Here is a 26,112-nt window from a genome sequence, read left to right on the forward strand (position 1 = left end):
AAGGTACAATGACAAAACTCCAGTTATTTTGGAGATGACTACCTACTAGATACTCTTTATTCAGAGGCATACTTCTAACAATGTTTTTTACAGTTCCATTATTTTTTGCCCTTGACACAGCTTGGGCAAAAGACAGCCGTATTCCACAGAGTGAACATCACCTCATAAATACCACAGAGCTGAGTCCTTGAGTCACTGCTGAAACAGACCTGTTCAGCATAGAAAACCACGTCTCCCACAGGCAGCAACACAACAGCCTTCCTGGCTGAGTGTGGTGATGGGGCTTACCATGACCCTGACAGGGCTCTCTCCCGTTCTTGCCATATCCTTGGTGTGAGTTAAGCTACAAGCAGGAATTCTCCATGCGGTTTTTGGAAAGCCAGTTAACCCTTTACGTGTTGTTGTCACCCGTCTCAGGGTGACTTTATTTTTCCAGAAGTGATCAGCCAGAAGGTGGCATTAGAGAACAAATCCAGACAACTCTCGAGGCTGTCACTTAACTGCCAGAGTGTAGAAACCTTAAATCCAGCCTTAATCACATCTCTTTTCCATTGCTGGCAACTGTCTGTGCTTCTCAACAAGCATTTAGCTTGCCATGTTATGGGTTTTCACTTACACGGTAGCAGTGGATATAGAAAACGTTACGATGTCCTCACAGGTATGCACCAACAAGAAGGAATGCCTTATGTTAGCTGCAGTGCTATGGAGAAGCAAAATGTTCTGTATTATTGAAAATCTTTTGTAGAGGTGAAGAAGGCAGTCTGCATTTAGTCCAGTCTCACTGTTGATGAGTTTTCATTATTACATTCACAACTTCCATCCTCAAAATAATCATGTTTAATGTTTGTTTTCTTTTGGACAGAATATGTCAAAAGTACATCCAAGAGACATTCATGTCTTATATAGGCAAGTCAAAACACGTTTCACATCTGTAAAGTACCTGGTTTCTTCTCCTTTATTTTATACCACTTTATAGTCATTTATATTTTTTAATTAAATAACCTAATACATTCTATTTTAAAGCACACTGATTTCTGCTGTTTAAAATTGTTTATTCAGTACTGCGATGCAGTAACAAACGTGCTGATAAGAAAATATGGTTTAACCTAAGGCAACAACACAGCATGTCATAACGCAATCACCATTAGCATGTTTTAACAAGTTATTTAATATGATAAAGCTCACTGTGCAGGCAGGTGCTCTCCAACACCTTCCTATATATGGTTGGAGTTTGCCTATATGAGTAAGACCAAAAGATTTTATGACACAATTTCTTTATAGAAGAGAAACAATAAAAGGGACACCCTGAGTCCAGTCTGGAGAGCAGTTAATATGATACTCCACATTAATTTGCATGCTTAGAGTCCAAGCTTGGACATCAATGGACTTAACTCTTTTCATCTCCTCACAACTTTCTGTGCATCATCTTGGCTAAAACAAATGGAGCAGTTCTGAAAAAGGCCCTTAAAAGAGCATTGTGTTAGTGGTATTATTCAGTTCAGTTTAATGTTGAAAAGAGTCTGTCAACTTCCTTTGGTATTAACCTCCCTGATTGCACAATATAGAAGACTTAGAGCTATCATCATTTCTCCCAGAACCTTTTACGTGTCTGAGCACTTCTAATCACTGCAAATTAGAGATGAAGGATATTGTTTGAGTCTTTCACATACACAATACAGCATTACCGTACCATTAAGTACAGCAATACAATTGGGACTTCTGGGCAATGCATCACTAGTGTTTTGGAAGGCTACATGAAGACACCTTTCTCATTTTGGCTTTATGACCTTGTTTCCCAAAGTGTCATCAAGGGAAACTGCTCCTATTCACAAGTTTCCATTGGCAAAATGGAGCAAGAGGTTAAAGTACCAGAATCATTTAGGTTGAAAAAAGACCTTTAAGATCATCAAATCCAATCATAAACCTAACACTGCCCAGTTAAAGTATCTTAAATGAATCCCCCACATTGACAGTTAGGGGACAGATGGACTGTGCGGGACAGAGCATCTTTCTGTTTTCAGGAGATCTCAATTGCAGAGCCTGCCGCACTGACTGGAAACAGGCTCACCACCCTCTTCTCTCCCTTTTCCCGGTGTTCCAACTGCCAGCATGACTATACTGCTGCCATCCCTGAGGTACGATGCTTGTAGTAACACCACAAGCTGCACAGAAAACATAGACGTCAATAAAAAAAAAAAAAACGAGATCTGAACTTACAATGTTCCCCAGTCAATGCAGTTTTCTCTACAAACAGAAAGGATATTTTCATAAGGGGAGGCGTCGCGCCTTCCCACACCAAATCTCGCGCTGCAGTAGAAGGGCCAGTTTAACACCGCATACAAACGCTGATGTCCCGTGAAATGCGACAGACCTCAGAGCCCGCTTTCTGTGGCTTGGCCTCGGTAACAAAACGCCCGAAAACGAAGAACCTGGCCAGGTGGTGCTGCCAGGCCAGGCCGGCCTCGGCCCTGCGGAGCGCCCGGGTAGCGGCAGCGGCGGTAAGGCTGGGGGCGACCCCACGCTCCCCGAGAGCCTCCTCCAGGGTTGGCCCCAAGGAGCCAGCGGGGTGGTACTCATCTGAGCCACCCTGCCTCTCCCTTCTCTTCGCACCACCCCGGAGACACTCCCACCTCCGAGGGAGCTCCGCGGGGGGTAAGGGTCCTCGCTCGGCCGCACCTCACACAAGCCGCGGGACAGCGGCTGTGAGCCAACCTCCTGCCTGGGCTCGAGCCCAGCCCCGCGGCACGGATAGGGCCGCGAAGAATCCCCGCCCTCGCGGGGGGGCGGTGGCTCGGGAGGGAGGTAGGGAGGAGCGCCGTCGAGTTCCTCCTCAGCAGTCATGGCCGCCTAGCGTTTGCCCAGCAGCCGCGGTCGGACATGGGCTTGCCCCGGACCGGCGGGCTGAGGCAGCGAGTCCTCTGCGGCGGTGAGTACACAGACTGGCGCACCGCGCTGGCCCGTGATGGCGCCCGGGCCGCCCGGGGAGCTAGGCCTGCAGAGCGGGCGGGCTCACCTCACGCCCTCCTCCGGCCGCCGCGGAAGGGGGCGGGCGCCCTTGGCGGGGAGCCCCGGGCCCGGCCCCGCCGCCGGAGGGGGCAGGTGGCTCTGAAGGGGCTGCGGGGGGTGGGGGGAGCCGGGCCGGGCTGCGTGGGGAACGATCGGGCCTGGCCCGGCGGGGAGCCCCTGGTCCTCCGGCCCGGTGCTGGCGACGTGACCTTGGGCAGCCGCAGTGCCCCCCCTGAGCCGCAGCCCGGTCGAGGTGACGCGTGAGCGGGGTAGAGAGCAGCCGCTCCGGAGCCCGAGAGTGGCAGGAGGCCGGTGGCAGGGTAGCAGCGCTGCCTAGGGTGCTCTCCTCTGACTGGAGAGGGCGAGGCAGCGAGCTGCGGTGTCATGGGGACTCCATAGCACCGGCCGTGCCCCGGGCCCGCACCCGGGCCGGAGGGTTTTAACCGCTCGGTTACAGACTTGGAGAAGTCTTCAGCCTGTCTGTCACCTCCCCGGCTTCACATCACCTACGCTGTTTGCACACACTTTTGAGATTTTCCTTTATCTAAGTTAGAAGTGAAGCTATTTGTAGTTTTCCTTAGATTGAATAACTTTTAAACTTTATGTATAAAATCCAGTTTACTTTGTTTTAAGTAACTTAATTTTGTCGTGTCTTTCATCAGTGTCAGTTAAACTGCTGGATAAGCAAATTGTCAGAAATCATTTTCTCACTGTGTGAAAAGAGCAGTTCCTGAGCATGGTGGTGCAGTTAGTTTCAGTGTGGTACAAGGCCAAAGACAGACCCATGACATGTTACTGCCATGATCATTGGTGATACCCAGCAAAATTATGAAAGTTTGAGCAGTCTGTGTGAGCACAATGGCCTTGCTGTAGAAGCCCCAGTGGTTATAATCAGCCTATGCACATGGAGTTACAGGACTAGGGCCTGAAAGCAAGCTAGAGGGTTTACAGAGAGAAATACGCGGATTGATTGTATATTCAGTCGTGCTAAAATATCTCTAGATTAATACTGATGATCTTAACAAAACCAACTCTTGTGTGCAGAGTACAGACAGTAAAACTTAATTCCAAGAAAACTGAGAAACTTAGTGCTTGTGAGAAACCTGTTTCTCATCTGCTCAAGTCTTGGAGGCAAAAAGAAGTGAACACTATTACATACCTGAATTGGTGATGTATGGTACTTAGCATGTCAATTTATTTCAGACTGTGTTGGTGTACACTGCTTGCAATATAACTGCTTCTGTGTGTTGTTCTTGCTATGGTCATTCTACTTAAAGCTTAGTCATATCCTTAGTGAAACAGCATGATAATTAGGTGTTGTAAAGCCTGTTACCAACAGGTATGTTTCCCTGTCAGTGTAGAACTATCCATTCTAAATATTTTAAATGCCTATGAACACGCAAACATGTCTTCTCATATGGTTTTGGGATATTGGCCTGCTTTTCAGCACTCTTAAGTATGAAACTTAAGAGCTTGAGATAGAACTTCGGCTGGGGGCAGAAATGATCCCCAGGTTTGAGTTTGATCTTACTAAAAGAAAAAAAACAAACCTGAAATAAGTTATTTCCTCCTCCTCACAGGGTTGACTAATAGTAGATATAGCTATTATGGCTTCTTCAGTCCCTTGTATTCGTGGTTTTATGACCCAGTTCTCTTTTCTTGCTGGGAAAGAAGATATCTGTCATCCTTGTAGAGGTATGAAAGAGCCACATATGTAGTTGAAAGGGTTCATTGATGCCTTAGTGTTGCCATTGTGTTGGTATGGTGATTGTAAGTGTGGAGAGAAATGGAATGTTTGGCAAAAGTGAACATAATCTAGTCAATACCACCTGGAGCAGCAAGAGTTTATCCTGATAAAATGGACATGATTCTGACAAGAAAGTACAGTTCAGGGCAGCTCTTCTAGTGGAAACAAATACAGACCTTGTACAGAACTTGCAGTAGCTTAGTCTGTCTCCATGCATTTCACTGCTGTATGTTAACTACTCCTGAATATTTTTTATTTGTGCAACTTTGCTGGATTCCTTCACTGAGACCAGGGCAGTTAGGAATCTGCAAAAACTTGTGTTGAGCATCAGATGGTTATATTTATATATGAAGGAGCTGATTTGGATTCCAAGTTCATCATCTTCCCAAAGTCTGCTCAAAGAAGAAAAAACCCAAACCTTGTTCATTTGAGTGTAAGAGAAAGTCAGGGTTCAAGCACATCTTAAAATTTAGTAGAATCTTACAGAGTTTTAAGGGTCCTTATGAGCAAGACTGAGCAGTCAGTCACCTGGCAACTAGTGGTCAGTCTGAGGCTACTACTGACTAAAATCCAGTTAGGGGATTTATGGTGCATAAAACTGAAAATGCTGGTTATAGGTCTGTAGTTAAGCTTCTGAATAGAAGAGTAAATTAGAAACAGCAACTGAAATCTCCTATTAACTTGTGATACATCCTGTATGTAATTCAATTTAGTAGGCTGTTGAGAAATTTGTAAAAAAAAAAAATGCTGGAAAATGTTATTCTTAATCCATTCTTACTCATTTTACTGCAGCATATTGTATGAATTGCAGTGCTGTGGGAGGTCAGAGTAATACTTCATTATTGGATACTGTGGTTAGTAGCTCATTTTTGAAAAAAGGATACAGAAATTTCTTCAGATCAGGAAATAAAAGTTCAGCATTAAACTTGTCTGACAATTTAAAGACCTGCAGTTAGAACTTAGTAACCATAGCAGGAAAACATGAAGAGCAGTTTTTTTGTTCTGAACCAAAACTCAGGTTTGGCTTTTATCCGGCTACTCTTCATTTGTATAGAAGAGGTTCCAGAAGAGCTGCCCATATCAAGGTATGTCAGCAATACTTGAAAATCTACTGGCATCTTTTGCCTTCCATTAAATGGTTCATCTTCCACATAATCTTGTTGGGTTTTTTTTTTCCTCATAGGCTCACAGACACAGTAATGTTCTATTCGTATCTTTTTTGGACTATATATTTAGTTACCATATTCTGTCAGAACAAAACCAAATGCTGCCACTTAAGATTAAGAAAATACTGGTTACATAACAGAGCAAACATTCAAGATATATTTGGAAAGGACTTAAAGCTTCAAAGAATAAGTCTATTTACAGTTCCAAGGGGAAAAAAAAAAGAAAAAAAAAGCCAGGTAAAGACATGCTCTGAAGGTAGAAATAGACAAGCACTCAGTAAGAGCGAAGCCTTTCTTTGCAATTCTATGAGATTGTAAAAAGTATGTCTTTTTTTTCTTTAGCTTTAGGCAAAAAGGCTTTTAGATTGGAAAGGTCCTTTGCTTTGGGGCAGGGAGTGTATCTGTGTTTTGTTTCTACTAAATGCAGTTGTTCTAATAAATTTTCTGTCTTGTTTTCAGCATCTACGTATCTCCCTGAAAGTTAAAAGTTGAACATAAGACCCCTTATATAGGAAAGAGAGTGTTCTAAGGTGCGCGGGGTATGGGATATATTTTTAATTTTATGTATTGAAATTGGTGTTCGAGGACTTCATTATTTACTTTCTAGACTTATTTGTAAATTGGACTCCTAAAGAAGGATTTCTGACAAGTTTATCAACTTTGAAAAGTTGCTATGTAGTTGGAAATTAGCAAGTACAGCATCTGTGTTCAAGTAGTAAGTTATCCAGTTATGTACTGCTTAGTCTGACCTTGGCATGCCAGACCTTAAACCAAAAAATCATTAGACATATATCTTACCTTATTTTTGTATTTATTTCCAACATGCAAATATCAAAGGTTTCAGTTAGTATCTTTATTTCATAACCTGTTTCTAGACTAACAACAGTCAACCTACTGGTACTACATGCCATGATACTTCAAAGACTGTAACAGCTATGTGCCATGGGAAGGGATCACATTCCTAGCTCAGCTTCTCGTTCTCAGCTGTACACACCGACTGTGCTCCTTGCACCAGCTGTGTAGTCTTTCCACCTCTTCAGCAAACTGAAGTGGCTCAGTAAGAGGTTAGGCAAGTACCAGACCAGCATGAGAAAGAGGAAGGGAAATTGAGACCACCTCATTTGGTCTATAGATTGATTCAGTTGGGTGAAACTTCACTCTGAGGTCACTGGCTGGTGGTTTTTTGGTCACACTTACCACTCTAATCTAATCACCTTGAGAGTGGAAGGGAAATGCCTTACCTTCATCTTGCCAAAGGCAATGTGAGTTTTTCACTACTAGGAAATAATGTATTTGTTGGGATCATGTAAGCATCTTTCTTCTAATTAATTCCCCTTAATTTCTTGGTCTTGCTAACACTTTAATATGTTACTGGTTGAGAAGGAGTTCGGTTACTCCCCTGCCAGCCCCAAGGGCTAAAATAGCTCATTCAGAAGATTTTTAGTTATCTATCTGTACGAGACTTACTGGATTGCTCTATGCAGAATGTCAGATGAGATGATGTAATAGTCTTTTCTGGCCATACTCTGCTGAACTATTTCATGGCTACCTGGAGATCACTTCCAAATAAAAGCAGAATGACAATGGTACCTAGCAGTTTTAACACCTACAGCATGTTCAAGAAGTTTCAAGTTGACTTTAACTGTAGCAACCTTAATTTCCTTAGCAGTTCTCATACCATTGGAAGTCACCTTTCCAAGGGTGTGGCATGTGTTCCAAAGGTTTGTGCTAACCTAGTGATATAATTAGCCATCACAAATTTCGGAGTACAGAGAAGCCGACTAATTATAATATACTTACTGGCATTAGATTTGAATATATTTGCTGAATATGGTTATTTTGAACATTCTTAAGTCAGAATTTCTTATTATTTTCTTATGTTAGCAGCATATTGCTAGCATTCTTGATAAATTACCTAGAGTGGTTTTAAATAAGTCTGTCACTTTGGGAGGATTAATTTATACTTCTAACTGTTCAGCCACTCTACATCTCATGCTAGCTCATGTAAGGAGAGATAGCTTGGGTAATAACCCCAGATGGTAACTATAACTGTATTAAAAGTCAGTGGAATGTAATTGGGCTCTGCTTACTTCTTTTTTTATCTCCAGAAAAATACTGATAGAGACTTCTAAGCTGTACCATCCTAGAAGGGACATAAGTAACAACACTAACATGCCTGCTGTGGCCTCTGTACCTAAGGAGCTGTATCTCTCTACTTCATTGGAAGATCTCAACACAAAGATAGAAATAAAACCTGAAAAGACAAGTACAAAGAGGTATATATAATTTATTTGTATTAATATTGGAAGTATTGGTGCTACCCTTCTGAGCAGGTTCCAGAACAACTATGTTGTGGATCTAAATTTCTTCAGTTATTTTGATTAGATATAAAATTGTTGATAGCCTTATGTATAGATCTCTCAGCTACCACATGGGATATGCTTACTGCCTACAGAAGGTAACTTGACATACTGCCCAAACATGACTTGGACAGAGCATAATGCCCATGAAAATTTGTGCCCCTTGAGAAAAGGCTACATAAATGCAAATTCTTAAAAATGTTAAGAAGTTTAGCAAATATATGAATATTTTACCTCAGCATTCTTAGGCAATTATTTCATTTTGTCTTATTATGAAGTAGTTTTTCCTCAAAAAAAAGTTGTTTTTAGAAAGGTGTTGTTTTTTTTCCCTATATCTCAGTATGCTATTTAATTATGGGAGATATTAAATAAGGCTAGTAAACAAACTAGCGAAGAGAAACATTATTTGGAAGAGCATGACTGTAATTCATATTTAATAAAAGCCTCGTATTAAGATGGTAAAATCAAGCACTTAATATATGGGGACAGAATCCGTGGACACTTAAAATTGCATCTTTTAATGAAAAGTTGTTTGGGAACAAGTCAGCAATCACCTGCTTTACTCTAATTTCAGTTATGTGCAGAGCGCCCTTAAGATTTTCAAAGCAGCGGAGGAAAGCAGATTGGACCGAGATGAAGAAAAAGCTTACATCCTGTATATGAAATATATGTCTGTTTATAACTTTATTAAAAAGAGACCTGATTTTAAGCAGCAACAGGTATAAAAGCTTTCTGACTGGCCTCTCCTGCATTGGTAGAAGTAGTAGAAGTACAGAGAATTGGACTAATGCATGTTCAAAGGATTACATTGGTACTAAGTAAACTTATGATGATATCTTTTACTTCCTATTTTTGACGTCTGTTATTAATTGCTTTTACAGTTTGCTTTTAATACACATAAGGTATATAAATTGTAAGATCTGTGATTGTTATTTTCAGGGAAAGGTATTTTTCTCATCTTTCTCATGCCACCTTTTTTTGGTGCAGTTGCCTTGCTAGTCTTACCTATTAATGCTATAGAATAATTTTACTTACAAAATTATGTTTGAGAAAAATTATTTTGATTCAAAACAGTTCCTTTTATTGGCATTAGTAGCATTATAATACCAATTCTCTGCACATTAGTGGCTCTTAATATGCATGTAAGTAGGCGTTATTAAGTTGTACTAATAATAAGTGGGGTGATGCTTGTAATTTTAGGATTATTTTCATTCAATTCTTGGACCTACAAATTTAGTAAAAGCTGTTGAAGAAGCTGAAAGACTGTCAGACAGCCTTAAACTCAGGTATGTGAATACAGTTAATAGATAAGATGTTGTTCATTGTACCTGAAGACTGTACCTGTGCAATTACATGTTTTCATGCTATTTAGTAGTAAGGGATTGCACTTGAGTAGACCTTAGGTACCCAAAACTCTCGAGTTCTTTAATTGTTATTCACAAAGATCTGTTGTTAGAGCTAATTTTCATCATCACATACTCCAGTTACTTGCCAGTGTATACATTGTCTCTTAATTCTTGTAACTATGATTTGTTGATATTGTCTCCCATTTTTGTTTAATGACTAATAAAAAGAAACCACAAGATAGATAGATATATATATATATGTATACATGAGCACACACACACACACAAGATGATCAAGAGCCATTTTCTACTTACCCTTTTCATCATAAGGTCATTTGAAACCAAACACACTAGTGGATATTCCTAATATTTACATACATTAAAAAGTCCTCCTAGCATGGATTTAATTTACACTAACAAAACACATTTTTTGATTCTGTAGCTAGCTGCTACACCTTTACCTCTGCCACAGGCAGCAGTACATGTGGAAATGCACAGTTTTGCCTGTATGTAACTGAGCTGATGCTAACAGGCTTTTTTGGTAGTTTATTTATAACCATCAAGTCTTTGTGCCATAAGCCACAAAACTGTATTGGTTAGAAGTTGTAAGGCAGAACCTACCTTTAGGTAATACTTAGTGCAGTATGTCTTTCTTCAGCTGTATCTGCTTACATCCTTAACTACTATCTTTATCACCCCTTTCTCGCCCTTTTAGCATTTCCCCTTCAGCTAGGCACATTTCCTTTTTACCCCTTCCTTCCCCCCCCACAAATATTATTGTGAAAGCTTATTCTATGCCCCTCAAAGTGCTTAATTCGTAGTTTACATGACCAAGAAAGTAAGAGTAGTTACACATGTATGGAAAGAGATTTTCTAAAGATGTCTCATGATACTATGTGTGAAACGGTCTTTATTTTTTTCTTATTTTTAATTCATAGTCTACAGAGCTATGAATTCACTGTAAATACTGATAGAATTATAGAAACCCAAAATACAGACTACTGTTTAGTAACTTGTGGCTTTTTATGAAAGGAACAGAGTTCCAAAAGTTGACACAATTAATAACTTTCAACTGCTCTGGGCAAAATGTATATAAAGGGAATACAAATGAAACATGACTTCTGTGTAACTACAGAACTGGTTCCAGGGAAATTATTTGTGCAATTTCTTTGGCAAATAGTTTGAATGTTAATTGTTAACTAAAGTGGAGCTGCTGAAACGTCATTCGTATAGGAGCAGGAATAGCTATGTGAATGACCCACTCTGTTACTCCGTGCTTCAAAGGTGTATATGGGAAATCAATAGGTAAATATTCCATATTGACTGAAGTAAAATCTGAAATATGCTTTAGTGCCAGTAATTCCAGATGAGAACAAAATGCTCTGTTCTAACTTACGATGCCTTTGCCAAATCAAAAAATCTGTTTAAAAAATAAAATTGCAGACTTGCAGCCTCCTATCAGTGGCCAATTAATAGAATAGACTTGGAGGCAGAATTCGATTTAATGATCTGGTTTATTAGCACCGTATTTCTGATACGAATTACATCTCTACTGTTGTTGTCATTTTAATCCTGATTAGGCAACATCTGATTAAAACAAGCAATTACTAGTACAGTTCAGTGTTCATGATTCACTGCTTGGTTCAGTCATTAAAATAGTTGGTTCAAAACATTGGGGTTTTGTTTTATGGATTATTAGTAACCCTTAAGCTTCTCAGTTATATTAAATAGAATATAACAGTCATGGGACTGTGCATACCTGCAGTTGGTGATGTAAAAGCTGTAGTTTGGAGGTCAAGTTTGATTTACAATATCGTGATTGTCCTTAAAAATGGCAAAAGTCTGGGAGGTTAATTTTAAAGTCTAAGGCTTTATGAAAAAGACAGCTATATGCAAGACCTAGGGTCCAACAAAACTCTCAAGTATATGTGATGTTTGCATAGGCTTCACTATTTGAAACAAACAGCAAGGGCACAGGTAAGGACATAACTATACTTTAGCCAGCTTACATTCTGAAGGGGACTACTACCAGATATATAAATAGTTCTGATCCAGCTTCTTACAAAAAGGAAATTCAGCTAACTAGGCTAACTTACTCCTAACTGTAATTGTTAGCTCTGTTGCAAATCCAAAGAAAATACCTGTCATGATTGTTATAATATACTGAAGTTTACTGTTAAGTCACCAATACTTACTCTTTCCTCTACAAAATGAAAAACCCGATATATTTAGTGACACCATAGCTAAGCATGGCCGTAGGTTTAGATTAAAAACAAACAAAACAAAACAAACCACCCTTAAGAACAATGTCTATGCAACAGGACCCTTGAACAGGACTTAAGAATAAAAAAGGCAACCCAAGAGTGGGAGAAATAATAACATGCAGTCAGGGAGGAAAATGGGGTTTGTTGAAAATACAAAATAGACAATACTTTAATTTTTCCTTTTTTTTAAAAAAAACCCCAAGCTTTAAATACTTTTTCTCCTGATGACTTGATGATTCTGATGTTAATTATGCAGCTTAGCCAGTAGTGTAATGTGGAAAGAAAAGGCTTTTGTTTCTCCCCCCTAGATATGAGGAAGCTGAAGTTCGGAAAAAACTTGAAGAGAAGGACAGACAAGAGCTGCAGAAAAAGCAAGAACCAAAAGATGATGGAAAGAGTTCAGCCAAAACCACCTCAGAAAGTGCTGTGGATTCCAAAGGAAAAAACCAAAGGGTAACTAAAGATGTTTACAAACTCTATAATATGGTCTAGATATATACCTCTAATCTAGCATTTGATTTCTACTAGTAGTTCTGAGTCATGTGGGGCTTTCTTGAATTATCTTACACTCCCCATAAACCTTCATTGACATGTCTTTGGAAGATGATGAGTCCTACCAATTCCAACTGTTGCAGAAGATAGAGTAGGGTGTTTTTGTAAAGTTAAATTCTATTTTATGTTAGAACTGGCTAGTGTTAAGAAACCCAAGGTAACGCTAATAAGCTGATGTTACAGATAAGGTTTTCTGTTTAGGAGAGAGCTGACTTTTCAACAGCATACCAGCTGATGCTGTCCTAGGTTGTATTGCCTTTTTAACTGGCTTTTGTCTAGGTGAGCAGCAACCTTGATGTCTTTTTAGTACATTTATCAATAACGTATCTTCTCTAGAAGAAGCTTCCTTTTTCTAGGTTTCTTCCTGTGGCTTACAGTCTGATCAGTTTTCTTTGAGTTCTGTGAGAGTCAGTTGGCCACCTTGGTTCTGAGTATTAGGTATTAAACTAACTTCTATTTTTCCCCAACACAGATTAATGGTGAGAGAAAGCATTCACTGAAGAGAAAGGATCAGTCTGACAGTCCAAGTGGTAAGAGATGCAGTGTTCACATAGATGTGAAAAAAGTCCTCATATGACTATGCACCTATCACCTAAGCAGTTGCAATTCTTTTCAGGAGTTATTTCAGAGGATTTTGATGAAATTCTAGCATCCTGCATTTTACTAAGAGTGACTTAGTAATTAATTAAGCTCTGTATAGCAGGCTTCATCACTTCTGAGCTTAAAAGGCTGTACTTAGTTTTTCAGCAGTTTAATAATTAAAGCTGAACTAGCCCTAATGAAGTGGTCAAATTAGGAAGAAAAAAGTCTCCTCAATTGATAAGAGAAAAATCTAGGCAAGGATGAAATATATCAGCTTCCTCTGATACATTAATAGTAGTTAAATTCTGCTCCCCTCCCGCCCTTCTGCTTTTTGTTCCCTTAATAAATATGTGAAAAAGTTCTTCTTTACTGAAGAGGCATGTAGTTTACAAATTCTTGCCTATATAGCTTGATTTAAATGAGACACAAAAAGTTAAACTAGTTTAGCAGTGAAGTGTTCAGTATTGTCTAATTCAGCAGATCAGGCACTGATCGCCACAGTAGTGGGAACAAAAGGTCTAGTGTGTTAATTCTATAGTTTCTCACCTCCATGACAGTGGGACTTCTCTGTTTCATGCGTGCAGCCTTGATTGCAGCAGTCAGATGTGATCATAGCTATCTCCATTTATAATGTAGCTTTTTACATCTAATAACTTCTCTGTTTCAAGGAGCAGTCACAGCTGAGAGACTGTTTGCAATGATGTCGGATGAAAATATTGAACTGCTTATAATGGATGCTCGAAGATTGAAAGATTATCAGGAATCGTGTATTCCAAGATCTGTCAGTGTCCCAGAAGAAGCTATCCGGCCTGGGTATGAAATAACGTTAAATGATAGTGAAGTATTTAATTCTATAAATTGACTGACTTAAAAAAAATTATATGCTTTTAAAGCTTGTACACTTGGTTTTAAAGTGCCTGATACATCTCACCCACTGGTATATATCTGGACAGCTCTGCTCTTGCATGGGCTGACTTCAAGTCAAACCATATTTATTTTATCCAAGCTTATAAACCTATATGGATTGTATATTGTTGGACAAAAATGTTACTAGTACATGCTTTTTAAATGCATGTTAATATATTTCAGAGTTACTGCTAATTGGATTGAAACTAGACTCCCAGAGGATTCTAGAGATCCATGGAAGAGAAGAGGACACTTCGATTATATTGTACTCCTAGACTGGTTTAGTTCTGCTGAAGACTTAAAACTAGGAACAACTCTGCAGAGCTTGAAAGATGCACTTTTTAAGGTTGGCAAGTTTCACACATTGTATTAATTCACTTCAATAACTAAGGGCTTAAAGCACTTATAATTGCAGAGTATATGGAAGCCTTAATGACAGTTTAGGCAATCATCTTGGTTCAGTTTTCAAAGACTGCTTATTTTGATAGCAGAAGTGTTGTCTGAAGTTTCACATTCCCGTGCTTGTGCTCTAGTAGAGGACAGTGTCGTTTATTAAACAGGTTAACAGCAGAATGATTCCGCTCCCCTCCTCAGTCACTAGTTCATGAGTTCTAACTGACGGAGTTATTTGGGAAAGTACATAGTACAGTTTGCCAGAAACAGTCTCTCTTTCCTGTATTAGCAACTGTTACTCCTTCTTTGTGGAAGCTGGCTGACCACCCGCACAGGCAGGCCAAGAAGGCTGGCTGCTTTGCAGTCCTGTCAGTCAGGCATTTCGGTGAAGGAGACCCCAGATATATTTTGAGTATGGGTCACTTTTCTGCATTATTGAATGTAACTTTTAGAGAAACACAAATTTAAATTTGAGATTCACCAGTACAGGGAGTTTATAGACTCAGTATTAAGAAAATGTTCAAGACAGAACTTTGGCTTGTTGTTCTACTTGTTATATAAATGGCTCTTGTGAAAGACTGCACATCTTTCTGTTACCCGTTTCTGTTCAAGACTGGGATTCAGAGATAGTTCAGGCAGTTCTCCTTGCTTAGTGCTTTACAGAACATTCTCTGAGCCTCTTTGCCTTGCTCATGTTCTAATACTGAGGGCCTCAGGAGGAGAGCAGTTTGGAGCCAGAACTCTCAAGGGTATTTCAGAAATGTAACATTATGCTTTCTAAAGCCAGTGCTCCAGTCACTTGACAAACTTACCAGATAAGAAACTGAAGCAAATAATATAATAAAAATACCTTTTTTTTCTGCATGGAGGATTGGTACTGAAGCAGTAGTAAAGTGGTTCCAAGTGTACTGAAAATATTCAGACCCTATTGTAGGCAGAGCCAGGAACCTGTGTTAGGCATTCTCCAGACACAAAGAGGATCCCTGTTGGCCAAAGGGGTTTTGCAGCCTGTTTAATTCTTATTTAAAAATCTCAAAAAGAGCATGTCGCAATGTAATGGTGAGACACAGACTTTTCAACAGCACTGTTAAGATGTAAAAGTTCTTTTTCTATTTTTAAATTGTTTAATTTGAAACTTTTTCTTTTCTTACAGTGGGAAAGCAAAACTATATTGCAGAATGAACCTTTAATTCTAGAAGGAGGTTATGAAAATTGGCTCCTTTGTTTTCCCCAGTACACAACAAATGCTAAAGTAACTCCACCTCAGCATAGCAGGAGTGAAGCAGTGACTGTTTCTTGTAAGTACAAAGGATGACCTCCCTGCCCCCAAGTGTTTGCAATTAATGGGTGTATCCAATTCATTCAAATATGTTTGGGATAGCCTTGTTCTGGTTAAGTCTAAATTTTGGGGTGGAATATGGGGGGTATTTTGCTTTTGTGTTTATAAGGGCTATCTCATGCTTTCATCCTCTCCTCCCCTTCTGTAGTGGATTTTACATATCCATCTCTGGAAGAGCCAGCTCCTGTTCCACCTGTTGTCGCTATAAAGCCACCTCCAACAGAAGTGATTAAAAATGAGGAAATGGGAGATAATTTGGAAGAGAGACTAAAATCACTTAACAGACCAAACATACAGAATGCTTCTGTTCCCAAGTCTGACAGTTCATTTGTAATTAATCCAGTATCAACTACAAGAAGTATCCCTGAGGTAAGCAGTGTTCCTTTTTCTCAGGGTTAGTATCAGGTTAATCTGTAAAACCCACTACAGAAGCCTAAACCCACAAGGAAACATACTCCGTATTTAAGCCTTCTACACAAGTATATTGGTACAGAGACTGTTGGTGGTTTGTGAAGCCATGGTAACCAATCTACAGAACTTCATGAAATTGAATATTCTTAACATAATTGCAGAGCTTTTCAAGATATTTTTATATGAGCACCAGAAAAATTGAAGGTCAACATTTGATTATTAATTCAGAAAGTCTAAGCAAACTTTTCCACTTGAAACATAAACGATGAAAGGCAGGGAGGGCAGTTAGGCCACAGCTTACCTTGGCTATTCCAAAGGTCCACTTTCAGTGACTGTATCTTCCTTCAAATAATAAAACATTTAGGTGCCTTGTGACTCTTAGCCTAGTGGGGAGAGTATAAGAATTTGTTTCTTCTTTCATGGGGATAAAACTTTCTAAATATACCTTTGTAGAGTCCTTTCCTTTGAACACAAGGCTAAACTCAAACTCTTCACTTTCTCCCTTCTAGATACTGCCTTTAATGTCAGCCAAGGGACCCTAAACTGTAAAATTTAAAGACCTTACCTGTGTCTTCCCTGAACTAGATGAGCTTTTATTTCTCCACAACTTCCACTTTAGCATCAAAACCAACTTGCTGTCCTCCTTCTGAGCATAAGCCACTCTTAAATACCTCTTTGCACCAAGCAGATCTGCTTTAATCACATGCTCTGTCACATGATTGAGGTTCAAACCCAAATTAGGCAGCCTGATTGCCTTAAAATATGCACCTTTGAAAGCTTGAAAATAAAGAGTTGTAGTAATCAGTGCTTAATGCTGTTCTTATGGTTCTGTAGGGCTTGTTGAGTCTTACCCTCACATCTAGAAGTTAAGTGATACCTAATTTTACTAACAAGCATTTTCAATTACCAGATTTGATGAAATTGAAACTTTACTATTTCTCTGGGAGAAATCAACTTTATATCATCTTTATTCTCTCATAAATCTCACTGAAATAAATCTTATCTAACAGAGCAGTAATAGCCATAGTGAATTGTTGTTCTACACTTTGTGTTACAGGTTGATCGTACTAAAAAGCCTTCACTAAAAATCCCTGATGATAACAGACCAAAGTCTCACAGTACAGTCAGTGACAGTCAGCCTGTTGAGAATGGACGAATAGTTCCAGACCGGTCCACTAAGCCGTTAAGGGACACAAAGAGCGTTCTGACAGAAGAAGAAAAAAGTCGTGTACATGCAGAAACTGCTGCTCTGCTAGAGAAAAACAGACGGGAAAAAGAAATGCGGGAGAGGCGGCAAGAAGAACAGAGAGAGAGACTCAAACGAGAACTAGAAGAACAAGAACAAAAAGCAAAAGAAGAGCAGAAAGAAAAGGAACACAAAGAAAAGCAACAGCAATCCAAAGAGGACAGAGAACAGAAGGAGAGGGATGAACAAATAAAAAGAGAACAGGAGGAAAAGGAAAAAGAAAGAGCACACAAAGAAGCGATAGAAGCAAAAAGGCAAAACAAAAATGAACCAGAGAGCATTGGTGCAAAAAGGGTTGAGATTGACAAAATACCTGTGGAAGAAAGAGAAAAGGGAACTCGAACACCAGAAACGCAGAGACGGGCAATGGGCGATGTGCCTGTTTCAGGCAAGGTTAGTGAAAAAGAGAAGATAATAACCAAACGGAGTAATTATTCAGGAGGATTTTTGAGTGAATAGGATCAGTGTAGAAATTCTTAATACATAACTGGATTTTTATTTAGGCCATTCTTATATAAACATAAGGGTGAAAGTTAAAACCAAGTAGTTAGGGTTTGTTTTGTTTGGTTTTTTTTGCCAGACAGCCTCGGTTCTTGCTTGTAGGTGGGCAGCATGGATAGGATAATGAAACTTCCCATTTCACATAGAGTTAGGAGGGATTGTTTGTAGGCTGCAGGGCTGCAATCCTCAGTTTCAAAAAACTGAGACATAGTGGCATTTCATCTCTTGTACCAACCAGTACTGTGTATTACAGTGTTTAACCATGCTAGGGCAGAATTACATTATCATCGCAAACTGTTTAGTGCCCCCAGCTGCATAAATGTTGGTGTAACAGGGTTTTTTTGACTGGTGTAGGAAGCAAAGCAATACCCTAATCTAATTTTGCTGAAAACAGTCCCATTCAGACTCTTTTTTTTTTGGGGGGGGGGGGAGGGTCACAGTTCCTCTTTTTCCCTTAGGTTCTTGGGGGGAAAAAAAATCTTCACAAAATTTCTGAGAGTATAAATCATCAGAAACTATTTGTGAAGCTGAGTTAATAACAGAACAAGTATCTTAAAACCATTTCTCAGGAACACGTATTAGGATATTTTTCTCTCCCTTTGCAATTGCAGTTGTTAGTTGACCAAATTTTGATGCTTGTGTAATGCAAATGCACAAGGAAGCCAAAATAAATCTTCCTGAGCAACCTTATCCCAGTCATCCATGATCTTTTGACTGGCAGCAACTTCACATAATCCCCAGATGACAGCCTATGATAAGATAAATCCATAATGTTGGCTTCACAGTTTGCCTTTTTTGTGGAGAAGCTTTTTCACAGTGAGGGGTAAAAGGGAAAGAGGTCTTTCATTTAAAAACAAGTTGTAAACCCCATGGCTTTTAGGAGGTGAAGCAGCGTAGGTGGAACTTTTGCACTTCATTTCTGAGCTCTCGAAGCTACATAACAGACTGGCTTATGTAACACAACATTCAACTACAAAGGCTATTCCAGCAAATCGCCTATAGTATAGACTAGGAAGAATAAAAATGATGTGTAGCTACTTGCTCCAGTCACTACTTGTGGCACATGCATTTAACAACCAAAAAAGAAAATATAATTCTGCTTTTTTCCTTATTTTGGTTTATCAGCATTCTTTTCTGGCATTCCAGATGGAAATTGAAAGCTTTCTCTCAAAATCTTTTACAGCAAACTGGGGTTAAAGGACAACCAGAGAGTGGAGCTCAAAAGCCAGGACCCCTTATAGAGGATTCTGAACAAGATACTGAAAGACTTAAAGTAAATACAGTGTGTTGTATGTAGCCAAAACAGTCAAGCACAGATACTTTATGATTATTATGTTAAATTCCACCTCATTTCAATTTTTTAAGTAATCATCTTAAAACTATGCTGTGTTTGCAGCTTTTTATTTGCTTTTTTTCATGTCATCTGAAAAAATATTTGAAGCTTTCACTAAGTCTTCATATGTTTCTGGTAGCATTAACAAGCATTCCACACTTGTTCATCATCTCATGCATACTCCTTTGTCTGCTGCTTTGAAAGGGAGAAAAGATCATCTGTATGTGTTTAACAGAAGCACATATTGCTAATAAAGTAGCTTCTTTAGGGAAGAAATTGAGTATTCAGACTTTTGTGAGGCTGAATTGTACTTTTTTTTCTGAAGCATGTCAACAAAGGGGTTTTGTTTAGATTGAGTGATACAAACCAGTAGTACTGTATTACCACTACAATAAACTGTATTTCCAGTTATAACTGAGGATTTCATATTGAACTGTTTTTCATTGAATCGTGTAACTCTGCAGGGGAAGCAGAGGCAGCTTGCTGCTCTGCATCAGTAACTGCATGTACCTGACCTTTCTGTTTGTTTATTAGTCTCTGCGGGAGCCATTAATGAGAGCAAGAAGTGAAGAAATGGGAAGGATAATACCAGGACTGCCTGCAGGTTGGGCAAAGGTAACTGTCTGTTCTGTTAGTACAATCACATTGTCTTGTGCAGTTTTGTAATGCATTTCAATTATGTCTTATTTCTCAGTTAAATCTTATTTGATTCTTTTATTTTTTTTAATTATTATTTTTTCCCCTTTAACTTCCACATGATCATTTTCTGATTTGTAACATTATTTATAATGGAACTAGGAGACCTCATCTGGTGTTTCTGGTACTAAGCAGTTGCTATTTAACATGCATTTTAAGTGGAAGTGGTGCCTTCCAGTAAATTTAATCCTTTAAGGGTTGAGGCCAGTCACCACTGTTAACATCTCAATGTTTCAAAAACTCATGCACTGTTCTTAACAGTAGTTTAAAAATAGGTAAGTAAGTTAATGATGGATTTTTACTTGGTTTTGAAACAATTTGTGTTTTCTTCCCCAAAGTTTCTGGATCCAATCACTGGAACTTTTCGTTACTATCACTCGCCAACAAATAGTGTTCATATGTATCCACCAGAAATGGCTCCTTCATCCACTCCTCCATCAACCCCTCCAACTCATAAACCCAAGCCACAGGTGACTGTTGAACGAGAAAGAGAGCACTCCAAACTGAAGCGCTCCTACTCTTCCCCAGATATAACCCAAGCCATTCAGGAGGAAGAGAAGAAAAGAATTCCAGTAACTCCTGCAGTCAATCGTGACAATAAGTATGTTCAATAAGTTACACCACAGCTCATGCATACGAGAGTCCTATAGGACATCCTTTGTGTTTAACCAACTGAAATTCATTAATATTTTCTAAGTAGGTTTGAAAGGACGCAGGACTGATAGACTTAAATTTCATTGCTGAATATTCAATGTATAGGGAGTTACCTTTTGAAAATTAACCTAATTGTAAGTTATTAGCATACATTTGAGAGGTCATAGTGTAATTGGACAACAGTTGCTTTTTAAGCTGTGGTGTTCATGTTAATATATTAAATACCAGTCTTACGAAATGCAGTTTTCAGTTTTTAAACTGGGTTGAATCAACAGCTAATTATCTGTGAATTAAAAAAGAAACAAACCAAAAGTCCATTGACAACTGCTAGAGCCTATAACTCAGCCTTATTATAGGCCAGTGCATATGGCTTTCTCACTATGGCTTTGACTGGTTTTAAATACCTTAAACAACGGCGTTTGGCGACATCTTGTGCCAGGATATTTCATTCCCTGTGAGGGAGGGTGGTTCTGTTAGCTTATGTACACAGCCTTGTCAAATCTGAGATTCCTAAAGAATAATTCCTTCCTTCCAGACCAGTCCGTTACACTAAAGCAGAAATTTCAAGACTTTCAGCATCACAAATTCGGAATCTCAATCCGGTGTTTGGGGGATCAGGACCAGCTCTCACAGGACTTCGTAACCTAGGGAACACTTGCTATATGAATTCCATATTACAGTGTCTGTGCAATGCACCTCACCTGGCCGATTATTTTAACAGAAACTTGTATCAAGATGATATTAACAGGTAACAATCTCATCCTTTGTAACTGAAGGAAGAAAATTTGCCTTTATGATAGTTAGTTCAAAAAAATCACTCAGTGGGGTTGGGGCTTGGTTGTTTTTTAAGTACGAGACAAAAGATAACTTGGAAGGGTCTTGATGTTTTCAAAATGTGTGAGTGACAAAATAGGTTTTACCGGGCACTGTTAATAACATTGTGCTCACCACACTGGGAGATACAAGTGTCCTAGATTGTCCTTAGATATTTAAATAGCAGTTTACAATGCAAGCTGGAAACAGCTGTACCTTCTGTCAGTCCAGTCTTGAATATGGAACCAAATTACGCAAACATTTTAACTCACTCTAACAGCCAGGTTTTTTTGGTCTTGAAAAATGACTTCTTAATAATAACATCTTAAGCTAATAATAAAAGTAAGTTATTTGAAGGGTTTACCTTTTTTTTTTTTTGTCTCTTTAATTGTATAGGTCAAATTTCCTGGGGCATAAAGGTGAAGTGGCTGAAGAGTTTGGTGTAATAATGAAAGCTTTATGGACAGGACAGTATAAATACATCAGTCCGAAAGACTTTAAAATTACAATTGGGAAGATTAATGACCAGTTTGCAGGATATAGCCAACAGGACTCCCAAGAACTGCTTCTCTTCCTAATGGATGGCTTGCATGAAGACCTAAATAAAGTAAGCAATACACTTGTAATAAATGATACATCTGACAGATGATTAAAAAAAAAATAGAAATTTAAAAACCACCCTCTTATTTTAGAAGATTGTTACTGGAACCTTGTAGAGAAGGAAATGAGAGTATTCAGCATTAATGAAGGAATTTAGCTTAAAACAGTATAGGATACTGAAGGGATTAATGGAAGAAGCCTAACTAGATAAGAAATGGATGGCTACTCTGATTTGCTTAAATATTCTTGCAAATACTCAATAGCAGGTTTGTCTATAGAGATTTCCTATTTTTATATATGTTAACGTATGGTTATGGTGTTCAAACTTGTGTTATACAGGCTGACAACAGGAAAAGGCACAAAGAAGAAAACAACGATAATCTTGATGACTTCAGAGCAGCAGAACTAGCCTGGCACAAACACAAGCAGCTCAATGAATCCATTATTGTGGCACTCTTTCAAGGCCAGTTCAAGTCTACAGTGCAGTGTCTCACATGTCACAAGAAGTCCCGAACCTTTGAGGCTTTCATGTACTTGTCGTTACCACTTGCCTCTACTAGTAAATGTACGCTGCAGGTACGGCGGAACTAGAGCAATGGTTCTTGAAGTAAAAACATTTCACTGTGACATAATTATGACGTTGCTTCTGCTCTGCCTGTTGAAGGAGTTGGTCATTATTGCATCTTAATTTACACTAATCTGAAACACAAGCACATCTGAGTCCTCATAACTTTAGAAGAATTAAACAGTTTAAAAGTTTTAAATATAATGCAGGATGGGAATATTGAGAGCGCAATAGCAGCAACAACATGTATGATACTTGCTTTTGTAGGTTATAGTATTAATATTCTGTGATTTCAAACAAAATATTTTATGTAAATTTCCAAGTACTTGAGGCTACTTAATGTCTACAGTGAAATTTACTTCCACACATGGATTTCATTCACTTTGCCTCGCTTTTATGAAACACAGCACTTGAATAATTGATGGTTAATAACTGAATAGGAAATGCACATGTATGCTGCTTTCACATACACCCGCCCTTCACAATCTGTGTCTGTATTTTGTTTTAGGAATGCCTTAGACTGTTCTCCAAAGAGGAGAAGCTCACCGATAACAATAGGTTTTACTGTAGCCATTGCAAAACGCGAAGGGATTCTCTGAAAAAAATAGAGATTTGGAAATTGCCACCGGTTCTGCTTGTGCACTTGAAACGGTAAGAAACAGGGCCTGGTGAAAACTGACTAGGATGAAGTGAGCGAGCTTTGATGGGGATTGATAGTTCCAGTGCAGTAGCAAACCATTTTAAATTAGAGAAATTCTGGATGTATTTCCGGTTGCAAGAATTTTGTTTTCATCTGCTGCATCTTTCGTGAGGCTGTAGTTCACAAAGCACCTTTACAAATAATCTCTTTTCATTTGTGCTAAGAAACACAGGTGCAAGCATTAACAAAATTGGGGGTACAATGCTTGAGTTGAGATCATGTCCTGGTAAAAACTGAGAAAACAAATATGTTTAATATTCTACAATAGCTTGTGAACAGCGTCTAACCTTTAACGATGCTTTTTAATTCTCTAGATTTTCCTATGATGGAAGATGGAAGCAAAAGCTTCAAACTTCTGTAGATTTCCCATTGGAAACTCTTGACCTTTCACAGTATGTTATTGGTCCAAAGAATAACTTGAAGCGATACAATCTGTTTTCAGTCTCAGTAAGTAACAACATCACATTTCAAAGTTCAGCTCCTCTTTATGCCAAGACTTGGGTTAGCCTCTCTTAGGCAGCCAGGTTGCCTACCTGGTGCAGGTTAAGTTGTATTCTAAAAAGTATGCTCGGTATTCAGTAAAAGTCTCACATTCTAGGTAATTTCCCTAAAAAGGGATGAAACTGCAGCTTTGAAGCCATTAATTCTTTTCTTCTGTTTACAGAATCATTACGGTGGGTTGGATGGAGGGCACTACACAGCCTACTGCAAAAATGCTGCGAAACAACGCTGGTTTAAGTTTGATGACCATGAAGTATCCGAGATCTCGTCATCATCTGTGAAATCCTCAGCTGCATACATTCTCTTTTACACCTCTTATGAACAGCGAGCAGTGGATATGGCCACGTAAAGTAGCGTGGGTTAAGAAAACTGGTTGTCATTTTACAAGAGCAGAGTAGGTATGGGAATGCATACAGACATGCAAAACTACAACAGACATAGTCACTTACCGATACAGGGATGGTTGCAGCAGCTTTTCTGCAGGCGAGCTCTTTCTGGTCAGTATTAGTGCTTACAAGCCAGAAGACTGATTACTAATGCTTGTGGTAATACTGCCATCTGTGAAACCATTTAAAAAGCATAGTGCATTACTGTTAATTTAAGAAACAAGTCTATTTTTAGTCTGCTCCAAAATTAAATTCTAGCTTAGTCATCTGAAATCTATTAACAAGTAGTTTAAAATGTCTTAAAATCCCAAGGCGTATCTTGATTTTTTTTTTCTCTCACTGTTATGGCCTTTTCACATTTCTAACCTTAAGCTTGATTCTACTGTGAATACTCTAGAACGATGTAAACAGTTAGGAATGTAAGTGTACATATTGATTGCATACTTGCACATCAGAACTATGTATATAATAAAATGTTGTCCTTTTTGTGAGACTCTCCAACTCAGAGGATTGCGTTTATTTGCCAGCTCTAAGTAACTGCAACACTAAATAAAAAAGCAGAGAGCTGTATTTTTGTTTCTGTTAGCTTTTGTCAATATTTGTGCACTTCAGAGTTATTCTAAACAAACAAGATTTTCCTTTTTAATTTTTTAATATAAATTTTCATGTACACATGCATTCAAAACCTTAATGAAGAACTGATTTAAAAAAATATATCCTGTTCAACCTATGTTTGGGTTTGGTGTTTTCATTCTCAACTAGCTGTGCAATGGTCAGGATTCTACATGACAGTCTGAATTGTAGTCACACAGTTTAAAGGTTCCTCAGGTGAAAAAATACAGTTTTGTGTAGAACTGATAAGTTTAGGAACTATTGTAGTTGCATCTTGGGCACATCAGTGTTTTCAAGAGACTGTAAATCAGTATTGCTGAATTTTACTGAGCACTGAACTTAGCCTTACTCATCATTCAAGAAAGCAAAAGTACGTGCTTATTCCTACTTCCTGTGGAATGCAAATCGAGACCTCGATTTACTGTTTTAACACAATATGCAAATCCTCGTGAGTGCTACCTACTGCAAGCTCAGAGCTGAGACAACTTACCCTCACTCTCACTACAACATGGATTACTTGCAAGGAAAAGTATTAATTGTCAAAAAGATGAAACCATCAGAAGTCTTTTCCAATGCATTGTTACAGTTTTTAAAAATGTGGGATTTTTACTAATTGATCTTTTAGGAACATCCAACATGAATTGTTACTGCCAAGTTTTCAGTTGTAGCCTTTCTCCCCTTCAAATTCCTGCATTGAAGTGTGGCATCAAGTGAAATGCAACCACGTATTAAAATCTTGTAAATCACTGTCACAGGCCTCCGACCCAAATCCCTGCTGTTTGCAATCAGGTGGCTGCTGAGCAACAGCTGGGAAGACAGCTCCCCAGGAGCTTCACCTTTGCCTATTCTGGCACAATGTATTTGGGATTGGTTTTCCCTGAAGTGTTCTAGCACCTAAATACTGCAAGAAAGCTGCAACAACGCGGGATGTGCTGCAGTGATGAAGAGATTCAATTAGCACATGCACAGTTTGAGGTTTTTGCATAAATGTTGATTCTGGAAGAAATTAAAGTGCTTTTTGAAACACAAGTTACATAAGCAACCATCAGTCATCTACCAGTATGTAAGTTACTCAATGGTTTTTCTTCTAATGAAGGTATACTCAGAATGATGTCAGGAATCAAAAATACCTGTCAAGGAAAATTACATAGCTTACCTATGTAAAAAGGAAAGGGATTCCTTAAATACCCTCTCAGCAGGACAGTCACCAAAGCATTTTCACAATTAGAGGTTTGAATTATATTTGTAAGAATTAGGTTCTAACAAGATGCTGATGCTTTGGTTTTGAACACAAGTCCCAGAGCTGGTTCTACTTTCCTCTAGCATCTAAAGAAAATGTCAAATCCAAGGATCACAGCTCTATGCACAGAGCACTTCAAGAGTGATGAGGTTTCAGCAGAGTGACACTTTTACTAAATTACATGGCATAATCT

General features: G+C 38.8%; 2 protein-coding genes across 3 annotated transcripts in view; both read left to right on the top strand.

The window, feature by feature from the left end:
* Positions 1-2,804: 2,804 nt before the first annotated feature.
* Positions 2,805-24,796, top strand: USP8 (ubiquitin specific peptidase 8). Of its 2 annotated transcripts, XM_057396623.1 has the most exons (20): positions 2,805-2,926; positions 8,028-8,195; positions 8,854-8,998; positions 9,480-9,565; positions 12,198-12,342; positions 12,914-12,971; positions 13,692-13,836; positions 14,113-14,275; positions 15,476-15,620; positions 15,810-16,030; positions 17,130-17,711; positions 19,003-19,092; positions 19,687-19,767; positions 20,187-20,449; positions 21,038-21,250; positions 21,712-21,922; positions 22,255-22,491; positions 22,989-23,131; positions 23,495-23,627; positions 23,845-24,796. In XM_057396623.1, exons 2-20 carry the CDS (start codon positions 8,092-8,094, stop codon positions 24,028-24,030), a joined length of 3,351 nt encoding a protein of 1,116 aa, XP_057252606.1. In that variant the 5' UTR covers positions 2,805-2,926; positions 8,028-8,091; the 3' UTR covers positions 24,031-24,796. The 2 variants fall into 2 exon arrangements, with proteins under 2 accessions (XP_057252606.1, XP_057252612.1); XM_057396629.1 differs by lacking the exon at positions 19,003-19,092.
* The window catches only part of LOC130592441 (nicotinamide riboside kinase 2-like), a 136,432-nt gene continuing 113,460 nt past the window's right edge, over positions 3,141-26,112 (top strand). The window contains exon 1 of the mRNA XM_057396773.1: positions 3,141-3,144. The gene's annotated coding sequence lies outside the window, so the exon portion shown is untranslated. The remainder of the gene's footprint in view (positions 3,145-26,112) is intronic.

This window comes from Pezoporus wallicus, unplaced genomic scaffold (genome assembly GCF_028554395.1).
Source record: "Pezoporus wallicus isolate ANWC-B61680 ecotype Strahan unplaced genomic scaffold, APGP_CSIRO_Pwel_v1 contig_3952, whole genome shotgun sequence".
In the NCBI taxonomy this organism is placed as follows: domain Eukaryota; kingdom Metazoa; phylum Chordata; class Aves; order Psittaciformes; family Psittacidae; genus Pezoporus; species Pezoporus wallicus.

Bases quoted from the DNA above. Each gene is read 5' to 3' on its own strand.
- USP8 (XM_057396623.1), top strand. From the start codon at position 8,092: ATGCCTGCTGTGGCCTCTGTACCTAAGGAGCTGTATCTCTCTACTTCA. The intron at 12,343-12,913 runs GTAACTAAAGAT...TCCCCAACACAG, and splicing joins CCAAAGGAAAAAACCAAAGG to ATTAATGGTGAGAGAAAGCA. The intron at 21,923-22,254 runs GTAAGCAATACA...TGTGTTATACAG, and splicing joins TGCATGAAGACCTAAATAAA to GCTGACAACAGGAAAAGGCA.